Source organism: Strongylocentrotus purpuratus, unplaced genomic scaffold, assembly GCF_000002235.5.
Source record: "Strongylocentrotus purpuratus isolate Spur 01 unplaced genomic scaffold, Spur_5.0 spur5_scaffold_14, whole genome shotgun sequence".
NCBI lineage: Eukaryota > Metazoa > Echinodermata > Echinoidea > Camarodonta > Strongylocentrotidae > Strongylocentrotus > Strongylocentrotus purpuratus.
In genome coordinates, this window is record NW_022145599.1 from 19,354,715 (window position 1) to 19,379,603 (window position 24,889).

Genomic DNA, 24,889 nt, shown 5'->3' on the forward strand with positions numbered 1-24,889 from the left:
GGCCCCCTCCCTAAGAAATCCTGGATCCGCGCCTGCTTTGACCTTTCATTAATTATTAGAGAAAGAAGATTTGTCTGTACCATTCTCGACTCTTATAACTTGACTGTATTCAGCCACCTCCCCCCCCCCCCCCCCCCGCCCTCCCGCGCGAAGCACGGAAGCTTTGGCCGTTCATAGTTTAATGAGATTATTAGAGAAAGAAGATGATTCGTAGTTTCATTCTCTCGACTCTTAATCCTTGTCTAAATTCAATTTCCCCCTCCTGCGCTTTGCGCGGAAGCTTTAAAATTTCATTAAATTAGTAGAGAAATAATACGATTCGTTGTACCGTCGACTCTTTATCCTTGTCTGAAATGAGTTCCCCCCCCCCCCCCCCCCCCCCCCCCCCGCAAAGCGCGGAAGCTTTGACATTTCAATAAATTATTAGAGAAAGAGACGATTCGTTGTACCGTTCTCGACTCTTAACCCTTGTCTGAATTGGGTTCCCCCCCCCTCACGCGCAAAGCGCGGAAGCTTTGACGTTTCATTAAATTATAAGGGAAAGGAGACGATTTTTGTACCATTCTCGACTCCTTGTCTAAATTCAGTTTTCCCCTGCCCGCGCATAGCGCGTAAGCTTTGACGGTTCATTAAATTATTAGAGGAAGAAGAAGACGAATCGTTATACCATTTACGTCTCTTAATCCTTGTTTGAATTCAGTTTTCCCCCTCCCGCGCGCGGAAACTTTGACGTTTCATTAAACTATCAAAGAAGACGATTCGTTTTACCATTCTCGACTCCCAATCCTTTTCTGAATTCAGTTGCCCCCCTCCCGAGCGATGCGCGGAAGCTTTGACATTTCATTAAATTATTAGAGAAAGAAGACGATTCGTTGTACCGTTCTCGACGTGTCAGAATTTTCAAAAATGTTTCTTTGTCTGCTCCTTTTTCGTCCTATGTCATCTTACTGCCCCTCCCGCCTTTGGCTACGCGCCTGCTTTAAAGGGAAAATGAAACAATCATGATTGTGATGGCACACAATTAGGTTAGTAGAAATGAAATGGAAAAAAGATCTATTACACCAACCATGGATAAATCACGGCCGGGAGCGTCATAGTTTTGTGTTATCGGGCGAGGGCCGCGGCCGGCCGGGGCGTAGCGACCAAGCGAGATTTTTTCAATGTTGAATGCTGAAATTATGCATTCTAGACAATCCCTGAGCCCAATATGTACGTTCTTTTCGCTATATTTCTTTCTAGCTATATTTCTAAATTTCCTGGGGACGTGTCCCCCTATCGGGCCCAGGATTGCCGCCCCTGTCCATGATTACTACCAATATGAGTTCAAATACAAGCACAAGCGAGTTGGTATGAGCTGAATCCAAATGAAGGGCAAAATAAGAGTTGTGAAGCGGCCCTACCGTTAATTTAGAATTTGACTGTTGAGTATATAACTTCTATTTAAAATTATTTCAAATTTCTCACTTCAGAGTGATGACCTTTGTAGCGCAGGGGCTGTTCTTAACGTTTAACTTTGAATCCGCGGCTCGAGATTTTTATGCGGCCGGCCCCCCCCCCCCCCCCTCTATTCAATAATTTCGTTATCTTTTCTCTTCTCTTTTCTTTTCTCTTTTCTTTTCTCTTTCTTTTCTCTTCTCTTCTCTTTTCTTTTCTCTCCTTTTTCCTTTCTCTCCTCCTTTCTTTTCTCTTCTCCTTTCTTTTCTCTTCTCCTTTTTTTTTCCTCTTTCCTTTCTTTTTTTTCTCTTCTTCTTCCTCTTTTTTTTTCTTCCTTTTTTTTGCGCCGCCAATAGGGGGGGGGGCGCGGCCGTTTCGCCCCCCCCCCCCCTGGATCCGCCACTGATATGCTGTGAAGAAATTATTTCATCTGGATTATATGTTTGTCAAGAGCTGACAAAAAAAAAATGAGGGGGGGGGGGGGCTCGATGATAATTCATCATTGAAGGTTTACAAAAATGTCCATGGGTTATATGCACCCACTGAAGAAAATCCATGTATAGGGTTGCTTCAGGAACCCCAGCACCCACAGATCCCACGCATGATGAGACAAACTCGAGATAAAAAAACACATTCTTTCACATAGGCCTACTTATTAAACGCCCTCTTACCACCTGCGTTAATTACTCCCTATTCAAATCTGACAGATGCCCCTTTTACCTTTTATAAGTGCCACTGTTCCCTTTTCATAAGTGCCTCTTGTGATATCTGATAAAAGGCTTTTTTATTCTTTACTTTGTCACGCGTCCCCTTATAATTTTTAATAAGTGCCCTTTTACCTTTTAATAAGAGCCCCTTTCCTTTCTCATCAATGTCCTTATGACACATGCCTCCTTTTCCTTTCTTGTAAGTACCCTTTTCCTACTGATAGGTGCCCTTTTCCTTTTTTAATGATTCCCCTTTTCTCTATTTCTCTCCGAAAATTATCTTCTGCAAGGTTTGTTCCATTGACTGAACAACCTCTTGCAATTCCTTTCTGTCTCACTTTCAGTCGTACTTGTTACCACTCATTTGCATTCCCTCGTTATCAACTACGATCAACCATTCCATATTCACTCCATTACTGTCCACATTTCAGTTGGATTCTCTTCACTCTACCTTTTGCAGCCTTTGCAGAATCTTTGCTAGAAGTAGAACATTTTTAATTTAGGGTTAGCATTTTATTCAAGTTTTCTAACTTGAAAAAAGGAAAGTGAACCATTGTTTAATTTCAATATCTTGACATAATTTTTTTTTAAAGACAATTGAATTTAACACTAGAAATTTTTAATTGGTTTGCCCCCCCCCCCCCCAAAAAAAAAAAAAAAACACAACAACACAACACCACCACCAAAGTGGTACCAGGGTTTTTGTTAGGAGGCCATGTCCTGTATAATTTTTATAATAATTTTTATAATAATAAAAAAAAGGCCATGTCCTGTATAATTTTTATTTTAAGAATAGTTTTCTTTTTTAATTAACTTTACATTGGTATAACCGTTAATTTCACTGGGAAACAAACCCCCCCCCCCCTCCCATTAACAATCAACACTGCCGTTACTTCCACCAACACTAATGCTATAATTCAAAATTTTTCACTTTCTAAGTCCATGGGCCATGTAATAATAGCACCAGGAAGAGGATAGCAAGCTGCCCCCCCCGTCCATAGAGGTAAATGAATTTCAACAAGTATAATTATAATTAAAATATCATTAATTAATTCAATCTTTGATATGGACTGATAGATCTTTATCACTCAAATTTCAAGGAGAATCTTTCTGCCCAGTCCTCAGTTTCATCTTATAAGATGGTAGTTTACATTGTTAGAATTTTAATGTTTATTCATTGAGGATTAGTTATCTTTAATTATTTCTACGTTGACAAGATAATAAACTTCATTAGCTTTATTAAATGTGGTATTCTACAAACATATAATACAAATAATAAATAAATATCATGTAAATATTCCAGTTTAAACCCATCTATATTGTACACCGTCATAATATGAGGGTGGCATCTTTAAGACGTAGTCCCGTGTAGATGTCTTCTGCATTCATCACTAAAGTTGTAGCCTAGTTTTCAGAAGAAAGGGCTGTAGTGATAACCCAAGTCTGTTGAATGGAAAAATGAAATAAGATATAAGAAAATCAATGACGACTAATAACACACACCCTGATACCTGCTCAGAAAAAGGAAGGATTGAAATTCACTTGGGGTTCTATTGGGCAAACCGAAACTATTTTTCGTACAAGACTAGTTTCTGACCACATTTTAGATTATTTCTGATGATCCATTGAGACGATAGGACTGCTGGAGTATGGTTCAGACAAGGTATGAAATAAGTAATACAATGTACTTGTGATGTAAACTCGTGCTCATTATTGAATAATACTCGGTTAAAGGTAATACAAAGTTTTACGAAGTCTAAAACACTTCTGCTTTCGAGAAAAATTGAATATAAATATTTACTGGTGCTCCCGGTAAATTTTGATAAATTTCAAATAGTAGCTGCGACCATGAAAATCTCAGAATATGTAGATGTGATATATAACTTCCAAACGAGAATAGCAAATTGGTCGATTTTAGTCAAGAAAAATTTATATCTTGACCTTGAGAGGGAGCTATACAACATAAAGAGTTTATTATTTACAATTTCATAATTTTAGACTCGATTACAACCGCGACAACGATCACTGAATATTGTAGGATCTCATATGCGTCCAATATGTTCATTAATTTGAACCAAATTTATGACCCCATACTAAAACTGTGTATTACCTTTAAGTATGGGACATAAAATGACCAAACAACTTGGACCAGAGAATATACTGGAAATAATGCTACTGAAACACACGTAACGTAGACTTATATTTCATCTATATTGACATTTAATTTTTAATCTAAATCACAATTGTGATATTCAGTCAATTATTCGTCAGATCTATAATTTTCTGCATGACATGTGTTCCACAAAAGTTTATTGGGGTACCTACATGTATATTAGCACACTTGCTCGTATGAAGTGTAGTAGGCCCGCATCTCTAGATATGATCCCGTCAATATCTCTTCTTTGTTCCTCTCCTGAGTTTGTAAACCAGCATGCCTTCATCACCCACTGTAGAGAAGCATCATCCTACATGACAGAAAACAAAGTAGGTACTTCAATTTAAAACTGATACTAATGGATACATATCAACCATAATACATCCTATAAACAGACTTTCATCTTATTTTGTGTTCTTCTTCATCTTCATTGCTCAAGAAGTGAAAGGAGCCCTTACAAAAAAGTAATGAGGGGTCCTGTGTATACCCTACATGTAGTGCTTTGGATGTGGATTAGATATGGCTCTTCTACACACAGGCCAGGTCCCCCCCCCCCCCACTCAGGGGTCGGCAGGACCGCATGCGTATTCCCAAAATGTCCAGTAAAGGGGTAGTTTTCACAAAGTCTGGCTCATAGCACACAAAAATCCGGCCCGTATTGACTTTACACACCAGACTTAGGGGGTGTTTTCAAAAGGAGGGAACACGCATACGCATACCCCAAATAACACTGAGTGGGGGGGGGGGGGGCGGGCACACAGGACCTCCTTTAAATAAGGACACATTTTCCTTTGTAAACCAAAAAAATTAAAGACATCAATATTTCTCTTTCCTTATCTTCTTCTCAACCCCACATGCAGCTCATCATTTAGTATTTTTTTCTGTACCCTCGATCTCTCACTTCTTTTTGTCATTGTCTACTCTTTGTATAATTATGACCATGTTCTTCTATCTTTGTCGTGTAAAGTATTGTCTTGTCCCTTTCTCGTCTCTGTTGGCATCCCCATTTTTCTTTCCCCTATTTTGTAGTTCCTTTTGTCATTACAGAATAGTAAATTTAATTACTCATTATTCCTAAGTTTCATTTGAGGTGTTCACACTTGTACAAACATTGCTTTTTAGTGGACCCCTCTGTTTCCAACATGTATTTCTTAAATTTGTTTTAAATGCTTATAATTATTTGTAATGTTTTGTTGGAAATGTGAATAAATTTGAAATTGAAATTGAAATTGTATGCTAGGGGCAGAACTAGAATAAAATATACCCTCCACTATATACGCTAATAATAATAATAATAATAATAATAAAAATGTTACTTATAAAGCGCTCACCACCGAAGTCTCTAAGCGCTATAATTGCAACGTCAACTTAGTTCCATTTACTTTGTTAGTGAATTAATACATGTAGGTGATCGTTTAATATTTGTGTGCTAAATAACCTGGTAATTTTACCTGCATGGGACTTTCTGCTTCATGTTGTTAACTTCTTTCAGCTCTTTAGTTTCAATCTGTTGGAACAAAAAGAAGGAAAAAAACCAATACAATAATCAAGGCATCCCTTTCTCCTTAACAATAAAATAGATCAAGCATAATAGCTATTTTTTATGTCATGGTTGGCCTTAAATTTAACATGGTGTGGAAATCAACATTCCTATTTAATGAACCACAGTACAAAGTAAAACTAATGGAATATTTAACGTGTACCTCACACAGTGCTTTCTATGGCCTATAAGCACGAAGAAGTACTAAGTAGAATTAGTTTATTATAACAAGAAGAGGTGGACTACAGATAAGTAAACATAATTGTGGACTAGGGGTCATTTCTTATACAACGTCCAACAAAAATATATTTATCAACATGAACTGCACAATTTGGAAACAAATCTTTAATTTAGACTCCTTATGAATATGAGTTATGACAACTAGACAAGCATGCTGGACCCACACAAAATCTAAACATTAAATAAACAAATCCTAGTTGTTGTTTTTCGAATATTTTTATTAATAAGTTCCAGGTTTACATCTAGATCTAGGCCTAAATAAAATAGGGTTTGGAGTTGTTTGATTATCCATGGTCACAGATAATTCTGGTCTGAAGTTGACACCACCAATTTTTCATTTCATTTCATTTCAAAGACTTTATTTTCTGCAATCAAACAAATCAGTTATTCAACAAATATGGATAATTATATAAAACATAAGGTATGCAAACAATATACAAAATATAGAAACAAATGTATAATACATGAGTAAGAGTAAATTTATACGTTGGGCCATTGCGTGTATAATTGCAAATTTGAAATTTAGTGTGCTGAAATTTGAAAATCGTGCCGGCCAATATTTTGCTCAGTGGGGGGGGGGGGGGGGGGGGGGGGGGGGGGTATTGAGTACCTCAACAGAGTCCACGTCTAGAAGAAGGGTCTACTAAAGATTTTAACAAGAATTAACCCACTTGGATTATTAAAGAAATCATACTTCATAGATTATTTCAAGGTAAGTTAAATCTAGATTTAAATTCAATCAATAAATTGATGAATTAGATTCATGATGACGATCAAATTTGCAGATGAGCACCGCAATTCCACGGGGTGGCCCTGCCGGAACCCCGGGCCCTAACTGGGTGACATGACGGCAAACCGCAGTCAAACTACTTCACGACGATGAAAATCAAAGTGCAATTTGAAGAGAAATATTTCCCTAGCCTTTTCCCCAAATATCTGTTGAGAACAGTCTCAAAATGAAAAGAAATTACCGAAGATCACGAAAACTATTACAAATTTTTCAAAATTAATCACTAAATTCACTAAATTCACTCATATTGCAATCAATTACTCACCCATTCTCCGACTTTGTTGTCAGCTAGCTAGGCGCAGGCGATACGTATACTCGTACCGTACACACACAAATCATACATATTACGGTGACGTCATGACTAGTCTTAGTAACAAGCGCTTGCAATTATAAAAATATTGATTAAACACTCACGTCAGGTTTTGGAAGACGTGATCATTCGTGTTTTACCGGCGTGGAAAACAACGAATGGTAGACCCTACACTTCGTAAATTAGAGTCACCTATTTTACGAAACAGCGCAAAACGTAATACGTGATCACGTGAACGTGAACGTGAGTGTTCGTTGCAAGCCTCAAGAAAGTTATGAATCCACACTTTTTTACCAACATATTTGCCAATTTACATGCATATAAGGTTAAGAAATTTAACAATGTACAAACATCCATCCCTGATTTTATCATGAAAATCTGGAAGATAAGTGGACTTTAAACTGTTTGCGAAAGATGTGACGTGTTCCACTGCCTTGTTGTGCGGATAAGAGCAAAGGTTATGTTTGGGGTCAATTTCTTAAATGGCTGATATTGTCAACACGTTTGCAATTAAGTGCCTCGATCTATACTGGTAGGCGCTGTTATGATACAATGAACTACAACGTTCGATGAACTTGTGCATGACTGTTCAACATTGCTCAAATGAATATGGTACAAAAGTACATGTATGTATCATTTTTATGCCTCCGCCACCGAAGGTGGTGCCGGAGGCATCATGTTTTCGGGCTGTCCGTCCGTACGTCCGTACGTCCGTCCCGTTTGACCGTTATCACAATATCTCAAGAACCATTTAAGATTTAAACTTAAGACTCAGGAATAGTATTTATCACCATAGGAAGACGATCTGATTAGATTTTGGAGTACGTAGGTCAAAGGTCACAGGTCACAGAGGTCAACTTAATGAAATTCCTTGTATTGAGTTTGTTAGCGCGATATCTCAAGAACCATTTGAGATTTAAACTTCAAACTTAAGGATAGTATGTATCACCATAGGAAGACGATCTGATTAGATTTTGGAGCACGTATGTCAAAGGTCAAGGGTCATAGAGGTCAACTTATGAAATTCCATACATTGAGATTGTTATCATGATATCTCAAGAACCACTGGAGATTTAAACTCCAAACTTGTTTAAATTGCTCTATGGCGGAGGCATCATTTTCGACTGCGCGCAGTCAAAATTCCATCCAGTTATTTTTGTATAGACTGTTTTTTTAATGATATTTATTGCACTCGATTACATACATGCTCATCTAGTTGTGCTGATTAATTTTTTTCATGTTTCAGCTTGATACTGATGTGAAAGAAGAGTTGCGTGGGTTGGTATTAATTACAGTATTAATGAGTCGGCCTGCATTGTTCAGGCAGCGCATGGATGGTCTTTCGCTTTCACTCATAATCCTATTTTTATATCTTCTATTTAGAGACAGAAGGACATTAACTCACATACTTTACTACAGAGTTAACACCCTTCTGGCTGCGAACAAATGATATTATCATGTTTCATGGCAAAGAGAATTATTGATTAGTTGAACATGAACATTGTCACGTATGCCTCCAGTATGTGACTTTAGCAGATTGGCAGACTTTAGAAATGTATTTATGATATCAATTCCTGAGTTGTTTTGTCTTGTGTGCAGCCTGCTTGTGTGTCTTTTTACCTCGACAGTCATTGACAGTTTTCATCTTGTGATATTTTGTCAAGCTTATCATCAATTGTGCTAAAAAATTTATTCTATATTTTATTTCCTAATAAAAGCGTGAAACATTGTCGTCATGATGACTCACAACGGTTACAATACATACTGTAGCAACACAATGAAAAAAATACACGGGGGCTCGGGCCGAATTAGCCCCCGAAATGCCCAAAATAGCCCCCGAAAATCAGAAAAGAGCATCTGTAAATTTGCATAGAGTTCAATGCAAAACAAATTTTAGAATGTTATTTTCATGCAGGCAAGCTTGAAAAGTAGCCCCTGTAGCAACATTAAAAAAAAATAATATCAATGGATACATTGATATATCCATGGCTCACTACCAAACAAAATCTTTATACGTGACACTCTATTCCCCTACATACTCCTATAACAGCGCCATGTACCCCCCCCCCCCCCCCCCTTCCCGGCTGCTATCAACTCAAGCATTCTTGCTTATGATAGTTGGCCTCTGCATTTATCTTGATTATTTTTTACTTACCTCCATACTTTCAAGCTTTCAATTATGCATTTTTATTTGTGTGTATTTAAGTTGTCACTCTATATGTAAATCAAATATATTATATACTATTATTATTATTTGAATGTTTTATATTTGATTTATTAATAAATGCAGAAACATCTGCTAATAAAAAAAAAACATACCTGAGTTGTACGGGATGATTGGCAATCAAGTTAACTTGTTTGTCTGACTTGGAAGCATCAATTTACACCTTCACATGCCTAGACTTACTCCCAGTCCCAGGCAAATTTTGTTTCCAATACATAGATATCCTATCGTTCTGTATTATTATTAACTTCTGGATTACAATAGGTAATTCTTGGAATGTAACCAAATTTATGATCTCTCTTTAACATTTGATAATGATAAATGACAAGCTTTTGTGACAATTCAAAAGGACATAAGAAAACAAATTGACTACAGATTCTTATTTTTTCATTGATTGTAGATAATATATCATGTGCATTACACGTACTTTTTCATTGAATAGATGATTGATTATATTCTGCTTGTTTCTTTATTGCCAATCACATACTTGAGTACACAGTATGTACAATCATGTCATTTGGCATTTTGTTCTGTTGATATTATGTTTCTTTTGAATAAACCAATGTTTGCATAAAGCACCCCTCAAATCTCATACATCTAATACTTCTCATTTCCCTGTCTTGCTTCCTACCCTGCTACAGATCCTGGGACTGTTCACTGCCTGAAGCCAGATATCCTGTTTACGGGAAAGCAAGTCGCCTCTCTTTCCCCACCATCTGTTGCGTTCATCGTTAGCTAATCTCACACTCATTCCAAACTTCCCACAAGAAATCATGTTCCCCTGGAACTCAACTTGACAGAAAGATCACTTTAAAAAAAAGTCGGCGCAAACCTTACTCCAATTTTTGGTTGGAGTTGAATCATCACTTCATTTGCCCTCCATCGAAGCACAACCTTACTGTATCGTATAGCAACACCGAAAATAGTCTACCCCTCTTTACCGTTTGAAACCAGACCCCGACTTGTTGATAAACCCTGTTCCTGAGAGCTTCCTTCATGTATACGTCGAACGCCAGCTTCCCAACAAACCGACCACCATTACTCCTCCTCACCTTAGAATTAAAGTTCCCCCTCCTCCCTAAGCCGTCCCCGCCCTTTGCCCCCGGTCACCAGTCCCTAGCACGCCATGGCGGAGCTCCAATTTGAGATCACCGACCTCGACCACGACCACCAGGTCAACGGTAACTACAATGGAAATCATAATCACAGTAGCGACGAGGACGAGGAGATGCTCATCGAGCCCCTGATCGACTTCTTGCTCAAGGAGCCGACGACACACAGTACCCCGATTAAGAATGAGAATATCAACAAGTAAGTGTTATATGAGGGATTCCATTTAGAGCAGGCGCATTATAAGGTCCTATCAATTTACCAGACATGACCCATAGTCCCATAACCATCATATTGTAACTTATCATTATATCGAGAGTGTGAACATGCCCAACTCTCAAGGGCCATTAAACTTTTGATAACAGTTGACATTCAGCAATGCTTTTATATTGTTTTCAAACCTTCCTACAATTGCCCTTTGTGGTTTTTGATACATTGAAAGCAGTGTACTTTTCCTGGGTCTGTTGTGAGGAAGTGCACCTCTACTGTAGTTTCAGGAAGGTGCCTTGATTTGAAATGTACATGTATACTTTACAGGTTCGACATTTGGGATATGAGGCTTATTATGATTTGCGGTGTTCTTGGTTTCCAGATTATCATGAATATTAGTCTTTCTAAATTTGCAGAGTTGGGTTGTTGGCTTGGCTCTACCAATGATGAGATCTCTGTTCTGAAGAAAGAATTGGTCCTAGGCCCCAACTAATATCGTTGCATCTGTCCGCACTAGCTACTTGCGCCCTCTGTATAGCAAACATTGCTGAATCGGTGACCGTTCGTCCCTCATGGTCCCCTTTTTCTTATGTTAATTGAGAGCTGATTTGATGAGATAACCACCTGTCAGTGACCATGCAGGGAGGTATAATCCTCCTGGCCAATTTAGTGCAGTGGGGCTTTAAGAGCTATGTATTGTCAATGGCAGTATAGCATTCTTGCATGCAGCTGAATGAGCTGACAATGTGAGGTAGAGCCCGGAAAATGAACTTGACCGATTCTTTCTTCAGATCAGATATCTCCACATTGGGAAAGCCAAACCACCAACCCACCGCTACAAATTTGTTAGCCTTCACCGAGAAACTCTGCATGGGCTTTTTATTGGACATGTATGTGAGCCAAACAAATATTGATGTCGGATGTCTGGTGGACCAATAAATGAAATGAGATTTCTTTTCCTCTTCCTTGAGCTCATCAATTAGAACCTTACAACAAAAATTGAAGACCTTTTTGATGAATAGGGCTACTGTTCATATTATTATCTGAGTTAGAATATTTTGTATTACTTTTGGTTATAAGTAGTATATCTGTAGTTATGTTGACCATTTGTCGCCTTTTCATTTTGTAATATCTTAGTTCCGTCTGTTCTGTTGAATTTTGATTAATGACCATATTCTTTTAATGTGTTTGATTTGTTGATCTGTGCGCCAAGGGTGCCTCTATATGGGGGCAGAGTTGTGCGCAATATAAATGTAGAATTATTATTATTATTATTATTATTATTCCTCCTTCCCCTCCAAACCTTGAATCCAGGACCAAGAAGAGAAGCCCCACATGCGCCAAGCTGAAGTGGAAGTGGGCCTTCCAGCAGGTGAGGAAGATGAACGATCCCTGGAAGGAGTTTCACCTGGAGGATCTCCCCATAGACACGGCCATCAGACATCGCTACAACGCCGTCGAGAAGACCTGGGTCCAGGATGAAGTCCAGGTCAAGATGGGTTCAGAGGTCAGTCGCTTCTTTGACCCTTCGTGTTACCATCAAAGATTCTTTTGATAACCTCCAGTAGAGCTTGATCTTGGGAGAAAATTTGATGATTTTATTTAGATTTTTTTTTTAAATTCATGTTTTTATTGAGAAATAAAAGAAAACATAACATGCAAGGACAACAAAACAAAACAGCACAAGTAGCAACAAATGTTACAATGCACTAAATCTGAAACATCCTCTGTTTGGATCCAGAAGAGCGTTAATGGGCAGGTCCAAGCTATTTGGATTGTGACGTACGGGACATTTAGAGACTTTAAACAAGAAATAACAACAGATGAAATTATTTAGATGGCTATCTTTTGGTATGAGGACCACAGCGTCCCGTACGTCACGCAGCACATTAATTACATTTAAAATTAATTAAAAAATTGGTCAGAACTAAAACTTTCCACAAATGAACTAGCCCATAATAGCCACAGACTCATACCAAAAGATAGCCATATAAATAATTTCATCTGTTGTTATTTCTTGTTTAAAGTCTCTAAATGTCCCGTACGTCACAATCCAAATAGCTTGGACCTGCCCTTATATATATACTTTAGTACAACGTTAATTATGACCTTCTGACTCGAAACAGACCATAAAAGGCATCAACTATTTTGTAATTGTGATGTGTTGTGGTAGAGTTATTTTCTCCTTTTTGAGAAAACTAATCTAATGTCAAATCACTTTCTTTTCTCTGCCCACCAGTCTTTTGCACATGGAGCCATGCGAGAGTGTTTTAGAATGTAAGTTTCCTGTGTATATCAACATAATTTTTGCTCTACTGAAGCTCATGCACACCTTTATTTATTTATTTTCAGTTTATTTAAAATAAACAAATTTAAAGGCAGGGTATTTTACTGACATCGCTTCCACTGCTGTAAAGTATTTTAATAATTTCCAGTTCCTGTACCCAAGCAATCATCATCACATGCACGTCATCAGGTGGTGATGCATTGTGGGATATGGTTGTAGACCCATCAGGACAATGTGAGCAGCAGGTGGCAGTATACATAAATCTGAAACACTGTCAGTAGAATACCCTGACTTATGATATGATATTATAGGATGGTATGTTGTGCATGTACTTAAAAGAGCGATGATTCTGTGATTTGGATTCTCAAAGTTTAGTTGGCAAGAGTTAGAGAATTATCCACTGTAGTGAAGGGTACAGAGCAATTTTAGGAATTCAATATTTGCATGATGCAAATGATGCTGTAATACAAATGAAGTCATATCGGGTGATTGAAGGATTTTATTGAATGTATTCCCTCTTCACAGTCATGATTTGCAATGGTTTCAACATTATGTTCATGATAACAAAACAACAACAAAAAAAATTCAAAATTCAAATCGTTTGATCAATGCTAATTATAAGAAGTATTTCTTGAAAAGATTAATACATCACGATTATATTAGTTGCTATGTTTCTAATGTGCTGTAAATGTACCTGCTTCAGATGATTAATTTTGCATCTTTCTTCCATCTGTTTCAGGAAGAAGAAGTCTAACTTCAGCAAGCACCACCAGTGGAAGAACTCGGGTAACTTTGTCGCTAAGCGTTACATGGAGACGGTGGAAAGAGACGTCTATTTTCAAGATGTCCGTCTTCAGATGGACGCCAAGATCTGGGGAGAGGAGTTCAACCGCCACAATCCTCCAAAGAAGGTGAGTCCTTATTCTACTTTAAAGTGACTCTGTAACTTTGTCTCAGATTCTGAAGAAAAAATTCTGGATTTAGCTGATGCTGCAATCATAATTATAAACCTTTAGGTCAGTCAGGAATCCCATGACTTTTACAAGCCGAACGCCTGTCTGATTATCAAGATATTTATTTCCTAACAGTTTTTATAACACTACAGTCTATTGGGAAAATGAGTATGGTAAAACCGGTCACTCAAAGATTTTTACTTTTTTGAGGCACTTCATTTTGAAGCGCAATTTTTGTTAGGGCTTCATTATTACACCATATCACAGACACTGATAATACGTAGGGCCATGCATCTCAGATTTAGCATTGTTAAATGATGCCTTTAAGAAATGTGTATTCAACATGTTGTAATGCTTTATTCTTTCAAGTCAAAGTTGAAACAATATTTGATCTCGTATCGAACTCTTAAGATATAGTTTGTACGGTGTTTCTTTCTATTGTTCTCAATATTTCTTTCCTGTAAATCATTCATTTCCTCTATATATTGTATTTCTTGGTACCACCAACCCACTACTACTCACCCCACACATAGATTTGCATGTAATATCTATATTTGTTTTTGTATGTTATTGTTTAATAAAAAAAAAAACTATTATATTTTGATATTGTAATTTTAAGCAGGGGATGATCCCCGATAAACCTCTGTGGTTTTTGATCACCCCCTCTGCAGGTTCATCCTTTGTTGTAATGCTTTTATATTTGATTGTAATTTATACTGCCTTTTTTTGAATCTGTGGAAATAAATGAAATTGAAAGTTGAAAATTGAAATTGAACATGAACAAATTTAATGTTTCTTTTATAATAAGATTTGTTTCAAAACTTTTGTGTGTGTTTTTGCTTCTTTAGGTGGATATCTTTCAGATGGCTGTCCTGGAGTTCATGAATCGACCTGGTAAGCCTCTCTTCCATTTGGAGAGCTACATAGAGGGCAAATACATCAAGTACAACTCAAACTCTGGATTTGTCAGGGACGAAGCACTCCGAAAAACACCACAGGTATGTTTTTTGCCAGTACATCAAGCATAAACAGTGATACTATTTCGGGGGGTACCATGTAGGTGTGGTCTAAAGTGTACAAATCACTAAAACATGTTTGTTCCCCAGGGAGTGGAGATTGTGCACACAGTGTGTGCGGTCAAGTATTGAATCCAATGACCGGGATAATAGTATATCTGGAAAACGCTTAGAGACTTTTGTATTAAATGCTATATAAAAGCTAAATATTATTATTATTATCATACTGCAGTCAAAATAAAAGCTTAGAATATTACTTCTACAAAGAGATATCGCAGATTAAATACACTCTCGGTGTAGAGTGAGACATCTCGTTGAGTGGACAAGTTAATGCACGCACATACCTGCCAACCACCCCGATTTAGGCGGAGTTCCTCCGCATTTTTCATACCAACTCCGAATTCCGAATGCATGCCTCAAAACTCCGATTTTTTTAAATTTATTTATTTATTTTTTTTTTTTTTTTATTTTTTATTTTTTATTTTTTTAGAGTGTAATGCACTTGGAGAGTATATAACTATTATGTTTGTATTTTGAAATGTAAAGCGCCTTGAGCATGTTCATGTAAAGGCGCTCAATAAATACCAATATGTATGTATGTATGTATGTATAAGACTAAAGCATAACACAGCACTGATAACCAGATCACGCCGACATCCGCGCTCGCGCTCATAGAAGATATACACAGCGACATGGAAAAAAAAATAGACCCTAAAGTCCTGTGTACCCCCCCCCCCCCCCCCCCCCCCCCCCCCCAATCTACGGGCTACTACCCCAATCCTTCGGTGGTTCGCGACCTCGTAGTCCATCCAGAAAAATTTACTCCTAATTTCTCTTGTCTCAGGTTGGCAGGTATGCACGCATACACACTTTATTAAATTCATGTTTGTTGGAAATGATGTTTTTTGAATAGGGTAAGATTAACCATGAAATCTGAAAAAGGTAAAATATTCCCTCATTTAACCCATTACCTATAGTGGATTCAGTAATAAAGCCTATGTTACAGAAATGAGATAGTTTTAATCCCTACCGTCAACTAAAGCAGACATATAGGCCCGAATTCACAAAGGAGGTTTGTCGACAAACCTTGGTTTTCGTGCGTCATATGACTCGTTTCGATGCGTTTTTACAAACCAGGTTCGTAAAAAAACTCGTAAAAAACGCTTTATATGACGTACAAAAACCAAGGTTTGTTGACAAACCTCTTTGTAAATTTGGGTCACAGTGTTCAAAGTCCATGGAATATTGAGGTAAAAAAAGTGCTGCAGCCTTTGAAGAATGTTCTTCCTGTTTTTATTTCCTTTCAGGCATTCAGCCACTTCACATTTGAGAGGTCCGGTCACAAGCTCATCGTTGTAGACATCCAAGGTAAGCGTCTGTATTGACACAGTCCGTGCATTCATTTGTTTTGTTTTTTACAGATTTAAGCCTTATTCACACATGTAACATTTAAGGGGAAGTCCACCCAAATATCAAGTTGGTTTTGATAGAAGCAGAAAGATGAGAGGAACAGGTCGATGAAACTGATTGAGATTGAAGATCAGAAAAATACAATTTTGTTAGGGTGAAGAAAAAAATCTATATTTTATTCAGGATTCATTATACAAGTAATGGTTTCAGTTGAAAGATAGAAGAGTGTTCACATTGTGTTAAAAGTATACGATCTATATGTCAGTGACACCGTCCACAGATGTTTGGTGAGTAGAGGTCGTGTGTGTTGTTGTTAGTCTGGTTTCAGTCTCGATGGTGTGACTGAGGTGTGAATGCCCTGACGCTCAAGAGGTGATATTACATTCTCTATTTCAATTTGATTATGTTTGACATTTAAAACCACTCATCAGACATTTTCATGACTTTCCCAGGTGTTTGTTTGTTGTCTGTCTGGTGCCAGTCTCGTTGGTATGACTGAGGTATGAATACCGGTACCCTTCCTCTCCATAGATAGATGGTATTGCATTCTTTATTTTTAATTTGATTGTGTTTGTCATCTAAAACCACACATCAAAAATTTGTCATGACATGATGTGATGTTATGATTTTCCAATTTTTCACAGATTTTGAATGTTATTATACATGATTTTTTTTTAATGTAAACGCAATATGTAAAATCCTACAATGAATTTCCATGTTATTAATGGAGGAAATAAAATTGAATTGAATTGAATTGAATTGAATTGAACTTTCCCCAGGTGTTGGCGATCTGTACACCGATCCTCAAATCCACACCTCTACCGGTACGGAGTACAACGAGGGTAACCTCGGCATGCGCGGGATGGCGCTCTTCTTCGCCACCCATGCCTGCAACGAGATCTGTGACCATCTGGAGCTGACCCAGTTTGACCTCCACTGCTCTGAGTTCACGGAACATGAGAAATACGTGAAACTGCAGGTTAGAGTAAACAGATGAATGTGTTTAAATGAATGATAGCATGCTTTAAAGACCATATCCAAACTGAAAAGTGAAATGGATTAGCCTTACATTACAATCATATCAATTATATGCCATTTTAGTGTCTTGTCAGAGGAGTATCAGCTCTCTGAAAACTCTAAAGCTTTGAAAATCCTAATAGCTTGACGTCATCTTTCTGTTTCAGGGAGAGGAGAGGGGATCTTTGTCCCTCCTTTGAACATAAGGATGACACAAAGTCGCTGCCACTGCCGGGGGATACATTCACATTGCACAGCAGTACAGATTTCTAGTTGAGGTTGTATTTATTAAACTTGAAAATCTCTTAACAGAAGTAATATTTTGAAGTTCATACGCCAAATATAGTATATAACGACATGGAGCTACTAACGTACATTAAATATTTTTTATTGTGATTGGTACACTTTAAAGCTCAACTGTTCTATCCTGTTGTCTTGCTTCTTTTCCCCAGAAAAATTCTGGGACCATCTGCCGAGGTACCGAGAACCGCGTCTTCAAACCTCGCGCAAGGCCCTCCATCTCCCCTCTCGACATGACCCAGTTCGTCGTTTTCGAGCGGTCCAACTCGCAGATGTCGACGGGCTCCAGCGTGGTCCTGTCTCCGCTTGCCGAATCGCCTCCGAGGCGCATTTCCTTCCAGGAGCTCCCTTCATCACCTGACGATGTCGCCATGTCGATGTCTCCACCTCCAAGCGTGCTCAATCAGTTCCAAAGAAGGACGGCACGTTTTAGGTTGGACTCGGAGAGCGAGAGCGAAACGCTGTCTCACGTAAGTTGGATTGCCCTCAGCAGTCTAGTTAGTAATGATGCTGTCAAAGGGGGTGTAGCATGATGAGACTGTGTCTTTCCCGTGGCCTGACTCAGGCCAATTGGGTATAATATGAGTATTTGCCATGCTACACCCCATTTAACAAGAAGGCTGGATTAGAAAGGCTTTGAAAACACATATATTTTGCAATTTTTAGTTGTAAGATTGTTTTTCTTATTACATACATGTATTTATGTAATTATCATTTACTGCAAGTGATTTGGAGCTTATATTTACAAAATTCTTTTTTAAGAAATGAATATCATGAATGATGTTATAAAAAAATAAGTTTTGTGTCATTTCCCTGTCATAAAACATGCAATTCTGATGGTTTGTTTTAATAGGATGATGAAAAAAGGGCAAAATTTCTGGAAAGAAATGTGAACCACAGACCATCCTGTGTGAACCTGGAGGTTCAGCTGCGAAAGACTATGCTGGTGACCAGTACTGGAGGCTCTATCTTAGGACAGGTAACAACATTTTCTTTTTTAAAACATTTAAAACATTGTTCTAATCGTGGTTACAGGAGAGTGGGGTGAAAATAGAAAAGTCTGGGTTTTAAGTACTATAAGTACTCTAAGGAAGAAACTGAGGGGCTTGAGTCTCATGGTGAAAGTATGGCAGAAACTTGAACAGGAGAAAAAGCGTGATAGATATTTTTCAAAATTTTGATAAAGAAAGTAAAAGAATGTGTAATATAAGGACGGTATCATATGATGTGATTTGATTCAGGAGAAGAGAGGACACATTAAAGAGAATTTTGATTTCTGGGAAGAGGTGAAACATAATCTGTGAGCGTTATCATTGTTGTTATGCGTGTGGAAGAACATCAGATAAAAAATGTTCCCTGGAAAGCATGGTTCTTAAAATGCCTTAATATTCGAAATATATCATGTGAATCGGGACTGGTCTTTACGCCACATGTTCGTGTAGTCCTGTGTTTCTGTGTACAGTGCTTGTAACTTTACCAAGACTGGGCCAAATGTCTTATCATTTTGATGATTCCAGAACCTTGCAATACACACCAATACTTATATGCTAGATGATCAACCTTTTCTGTTCGATTCCACATCGTTTCTTTCACAATGCAATCGCATGACCATAACTCAACATTATCTTTAAGTGGGATTATTTGTTAATAACCCCCAAAATGTATAATAACTCAACATATCTGGTGAACTTCTACTTCTCAGATTCATCTGGACATGGCTAAGTACCACGAGATGGGCCGCTTCGCTCCCGATGACAACAGCCGTAACATGGAGGCTGCCCTCTACCATCTGCGTCACGGTGCGGACTGCGGAGTCCTGGAAGCTATCATTGCCATGGCTAGGATCTGCCTACAGCTAACCCACGATGTTCTCACCGAGGTGTCTGTACCGGTGAGTAGCGTTTTTTTTTAGGGTTGTACGTACGATCCCCCTGTGACAATTTCCCTTGGTATAAAGCCGCACTGCACTACATGTACTTATAGCTACTTGCACCCTCTATATAGCAAACAATGCCTAATCGGTGACCATTGGTCTCCCATGACCCCTTTTTGTTATGTTAATCGAGACCTTATTTGATGAGATAACCACCTGTCAGTGACCCTGCAGGGAGGTCTAATCCCTCCTGGCCAAACTAGTGCAGATAGGCTTTAATACGCAACACTAACCCATACCCAAACCTGAACCTGAGCCTGAACCTAAAACCTGTTTTCAAGGCTAACCATAACCCTGTATCTTTGACAAAATAAAGTATGACGCTTATGTGGTAGGACCTCTCTTAGTGTCATTTTGTAACAACCCTAAATCCTAACCCTGTAACCTAACACTGTATATTTGATGAAGCACAGCCACAAGTATATTTTGTAGCACCGGTATTTGTTGTCTTTTGTTGTAACCATTTTGTATTTCAACTTACTTATTCCTTGACTTGCTTCTATCTCACAATCCTTGGGTCTAACCTTTGACCTTCACAGAGTGATGATGAAGATTATATGAACGAGGGAATGGACTACATGGAGACGGCTGCAGAGGCAGGGGACAGGGCAGCCATACTGTTTGTAGCCAGAGCATACGACACCGGTCACAACCTGGGAACTGCTAGGTATGTACTCTGGCTCTGAGCAAATGCATTTTAGCTGTGTTTTTCTTTTCTTCATAGAATAATGAATTTGGGCAAAGATGACAAGAGCTTCCGGTTGTACTGTAACCTAGCCTTTTCGTTGAGAATTATTCTTTGTGATTTGGTATAGCAAGGATGGGATTTCCTTGATGTGTTTTCATATAAATCTTTCTGAGCTAAATTGCTATCCATATATATACAGTGTACCCTCAAAGACCACACATCAATCACACATACAAAGTTTTGTTACTCGTGCTCTCCTCCCTGAATTGCTCATTGTTACTCTCTGATCTCTGCAATGTACATAAACACACATTTGGTACAGATCATACCTAATAGGTTATAATTGAATCGCAAAAAAAAAGAGAGTAATTTCAAGTCATAACAAAAACTATATACAGAGCAGAAATCCTGCTCGATCAGAGTTCAAATTCGTGGAGTGCTGAAATTGTTCTCTCCCATTGAGATTACATGTGGGAGGGAACTATTTACAGCTCCATGAATTGACCTTTGACCTTGCACGTGTCACATCGACAATATACTACGGATTTTCATCTTGTTCAAAGGTCAAATTTGTGGAGTGCTGAAATTGTTCTCTCCCATTGAGATTACATGTGGGAGGGAACTATTTACAGCTCCATGAATTGACCTTTGACCTTGCGCGTGTCACATCGACGATATACTACGGATTTTCATCTTGTTCAAAGGTCAAATTTGTGGAGTGCTGAAATTGTTCTCTCCCATTGAGATTACATGTGGGAGGGAACTATTTACAGCTCCCTGAATTGACCTTTGACCTTGCACGTGTCACATCGATATACTACGGATTTTCATCTTGTTCAAAGGTCAAATTTGTGGAGTGCTGAAATTGTTCTCTCCCATTGAGATTACATGTGGGAGGGAACTATTTGGAGCTCCGTGAATTGACCTTTGACCTTGCACGTGTCACATCGATATACTACGGATTTTCATCTTGTTCAAAGGTCAAATTTGTGGAGTGCTGAAATTGTTCTCTCCCATTGAGATTACATGTGGGAGGGAACTATTTTGAGCTCCATGAATTGACCTTTGACCTTGCACGTGTCACCTCATCGATACACTACAGGTTTGTTTTCATCCCTCTCTGTCTTATTCCACCAGGACGAAATCGTGGTTGGAGGCCATGCACTGGTACGAGGAAGCGGTCAACACGGAGAAGGTCGATGAAGACGGCCATTATGATTCCACCATGGACGATCCTAACTACCTGCTCAGTGCTAGGATGGCAGAGATGTATCGGGCCGGCGGACCGGACCTCGACAAGAACCCTGAGAAAGCTGGTAAGTAGGTCTCGAAACAGTCAAATCAGGAAATTTGAAGTCCTTAAAACTGCTGGAGTTAAAGTTTGAGATAACCTTTTTTTTTTCTTCCTGAAACTTGCACTTGAGCACTTTTTATCTTACAAATAATTCTTTTAAGTCCATAGAATCCATTAAGAAAAAAGGTGAGGTTTCCATAGAAGTAATACCATGAAAGCCCCTCTGCACTAGTTTGGCATTGAGGGAATAGACCTCCCTGCGAGGTCACTGGCAGGTGGAAATCACATCAAATTAGCTCTCAATTAACATAAGAGAAAGGGTATCACAGGGGATCAACGGGTACCGCTTAGGCATTGTTTGCTATATAGTAGTGCAGTGGGGCTTTAAACTAAGTTGTGCTTTTGATTTTCGATTTAAAAAAATATTGTCTCATGACATTCTTAACCTGTTAAAATCACTAAAGATTTTTCTATCAGCGGACAAACGATTTTGAGTAGCCAAGTATTTGCTTTTGTTAAACTATCAATTTGTTTTCTGTTTCTCATCTTAAACTTTCAAAGAATAAACTTCATCTAACCTGGGCCCTGTAACATAAAAACTTACCACTAATGGTAAATTTGACATAAAAATTAACTACCATGGCAATATCGCTCAATGGTTAGTCAATTAAACCAAGGTTTCCTTAAAAGTTGCCATCGATGGTAAGTTTCATGCATCAGGCCCTGTTTCTATATAGCTAAGCAAATTTCTGTTTTACCCTTGTTTTTCAGCTGAGCTTTACAACGAAGCTGCAGAGGGCGCAATTGCTGCCATGAAAGGCCGCCTCTCCAACAAGTACTACATGCTCGCTGAGGAGTGTTATGGTGAAATGGAGGAGGAGTGAAAAGGCTCATTGAACAGCCTCATCACGTGTCGGGTATATTGTATTCATCCTCCAGTGGTCCCCCCACTATATGACAAACTAAGTTTGGTGTACTTGTATGTCTTGTCTATGAATGGAATTCTTTAATAAATTGATCTTCATATTTGTAAAATCAAGTTCTTTGGTTTGTAAAGACTTATGAATGATCAAACTTTTTTCTTTTTACTTCTTTTAAAAATTATCATTGTTTCTTGAAATTTTGACTGCAAAAACAGCTCATTGACACATTCCTCCTTTTTTATTTTTTTGTATTCATTCATTGCAATCTGTCTTAAAGACGTGCAAACTATAACTTCATCTGTCACAGCACAATTTATATTTCATGTATATCATTTTCAGCAATAGCTATTTGATGGGAAAAGGCAAAGTTTGATGACTTTTAGTTGGGTCATATGATCCATATCAATAGCCCAAAAGTTTGAATTTAGTTTTGATTCATACAAGGATAGAGAAGACTACGCACACTGTAGATTATCTGAATTTCTGAAAAAGTTTGTTCATGAAAATTTGTCATTTTTCTTTTGAGGCAACTTGGCTGGTTCATTTGCCTCAAAGTTGATGAAATTTCTGTATGGGACATTGCACGCTGTCACTGAACATAGTTAGTTTGGTGTATATGCGATGTGTATAATATTCAATATTTGTCATTTTTCAAGTTTATGTTTGAAGAAAAAAAGTTCAACTTTTGTTGTATTTTTAGTCCACCTCCAAGGCATTAATGTATGGTCTGTACATATCTATGTTGTAAATATATTGTCATTTAACATTTAGTTTAACATTTCAAGTTTAACCTTACTTTGTTTCAAAATGGAGGTGTTTTTGATTAGGTAGCACAAGCAAGCTAACAGTTTCAAAAACATTAGTGAGTATTATGTCAATGACTTTTAAATGTGTAAGAAACGGAAGAGACAACAAAGAAAATCATGAAAATGTACATGAAATAAAGTATTGGTGTGGTAACAATTATAATTTGGGCGATAAATGATTACTTAAAATAACACTCCAATATGTTTAACATAAACTGGATAAGATAAATTTATTTTTGTGAAAATAATGTGACCTTTGTTAATAATATTGAATATTTCATGGTTCAAAATCATCATTTCATTATTAAAATTGTTGTATTCTCGAAAACACAATACTTTATGATATATAAGTATAGTTTTTCGCCAACAAGATTAGGGCAAGGTTGTAAGTGCGTATTAATATATACCTGTCTAAGGATTCTCAAGTTGTACATATGATAACTTATATCTCGTAATGCCTACCTCACTGTGTAACACAGCTCATTTAGAAAACAACTCATTATAACTCAACTGATATCAGGGTAGTAAATCATTAAGCTGGGAAGAAATTTTTGTTTTAAATATTTTGTTTACCGTAATTCTTTTCATCTTGATATATCCAGTATTTAATCATATTGTTTGAGTGAAATTGGGATTTTTGAACATGAAAGTGAAATGCACAGGGAATAATTCAACATATCTAGAAAAAATAACAAGATTTGAAATTCAGGGAGATAAACAAGGAATCTCCCTACAAGTAATTAGAAATACGAAGTACCGGTAGCTTAGAATAAGCTGATTGAGTAGAGAACTTGACCGCTAATTCAGAGCAGATTGTAAAGTAAAGGCCTTACGGAAGTATTGCAGTGGTACATTTGAATTCTTGTTGTGAAAACTTCAAATGTATTAATTGTATATAAATGATAAGACTGAAGTTTATATGACTGTGGATGAATGCAGTAGCATAGTGTACTATGTGATACATGTACTTTGAAGTTCAAGCTGTATCTTGTAAACTATGTAAATAGTAAGTATACAAGAGTTGATTACCAGTACACCTGTTTACTAATGTATGCATATCTTCTATGTTTCTCAAACCCATGGCTACCAGCCATTTCATTCACCTGCTATGAATAATGGCATCTCTAAGGACATGGCCATGTTGGGCAAGACCCTGGCAAACTTTTTAGAAGTCAAGAGAACAGTATGCATGGAATTAGTACACAGGTTTAGTGAGCGGAGCTTTCGTATGTGTGGTCATTTCTCTTTCTTCATACATATTTCTGACGATGGATAGTCGCATACATGCCAACTGTTCAGATTAAAGAGGAACATTCCTCTTTTTGGGAGAAGATAATTATCATTTTAATGCAGGTGTTCCTCTTCCTGTACAAATTTGTCTGTAGTATTGAATAGGAGAGTTAGGATTGTTCCTCTTTTTTTTGAAAATAGCATAATTTGTACAGATTTCTGATTTTCAAATGTTGGCATGTATGTAGTCATGCTGTTCGAAACGTCGAGCCACTCCTACTACCCATCCTCTCCAACCGGCGCTATAGTTCT

The 24,889-nt window shown here is 37.8% G+C and overlaps 1 protein-coding gene and 1 long non-coding RNA gene across 3 annotated transcripts; one reads left to right on the plus strand and one right to left on the minus strand.

The window, feature by feature from the left end:
* Positions 1-3,567: 3,567 nt before the first annotated feature.
* LOC105436636 lies at positions 3,568-7,256 on the minus strand. The gene is made up of 4 exons (XR_004063949.1): positions 7,132-7,256; positions 5,748-5,803; positions 4,467-4,606; positions 3,568-3,584 (listed from the first exon to the last, which is right to left on the minus strand). It is a non-coding gene; the product is annotated as an uncharacterized LOC105436636 (long non-coding RNA).
* Positions 7,257-10,018: 2,762 nt separating this feature from the next.
* LOC115918220 (eukaryotic elongation factor 2 kinase-like) lies at positions 10,019-24,061 on the plus strand. 2 transcript variants are annotated; one of them, XM_030984390.1, is made up of 13 exons: positions 10,019-10,711; positions 12,035-12,227; positions 12,960-12,997; positions 13,747-13,918; positions 14,809-14,958; positions 16,284-16,344; positions 17,166-17,365; positions 17,856-18,173; positions 18,557-18,682; positions 19,406-19,594; positions 20,176-20,303; positions 21,462-21,640; positions 22,390-24,061. In XM_030984390.1, the coding sequence occupies exons 1-13, from the start codon at positions 10,527-10,529 to the stop codon at positions 22,500-22,502; spliced, it is 2,052 nt and encodes a 683-aa protein (XP_030840250.1). In that variant the 5' UTR covers positions 10,019-10,526; the 3' UTR covers positions 22,503-24,061. The 2 variants fall into 2 exon arrangements, with proteins under 2 accessions (XP_030840250.1, XP_030840252.1); XM_030984392.1 differs by lacking the exons at positions 10,019-10,711; positions 12,960-12,997 and having other exon boundaries at positions 12,086-12,227; positions 22,390-22,502.
* The last annotated feature ends 828 nt before the right edge of the window (positions 24,062-24,889 follow it).

What these genes read in the sequence shown, in the direction of transcription:
- LOC115918220 (XM_030984390.1), top strand. Translation starts at nt 10,527, where the DNA reads ATGGCGGAGCTCCAATTTGAGATCACCGACCTCGACCACGACCACCAG. An exon ending in TCACCGAGGTGTCTGTACCG is followed by an intron (nt 19,595 to 20,175) that starts GTGAGTAGCGTT and finishes TGACCTTCACAG; the next exon opens with AGTGATGATGAAGATTATAT. An exon ending in CAAGAACCCTGAGAAAGCTG is followed by an intron (nt 21,641 to 22,389) that starts GTAAGTAGGTCT and finishes CTTGTTTTTCAG; the next exon opens with CTGAGCTTTACAACGAAGCT.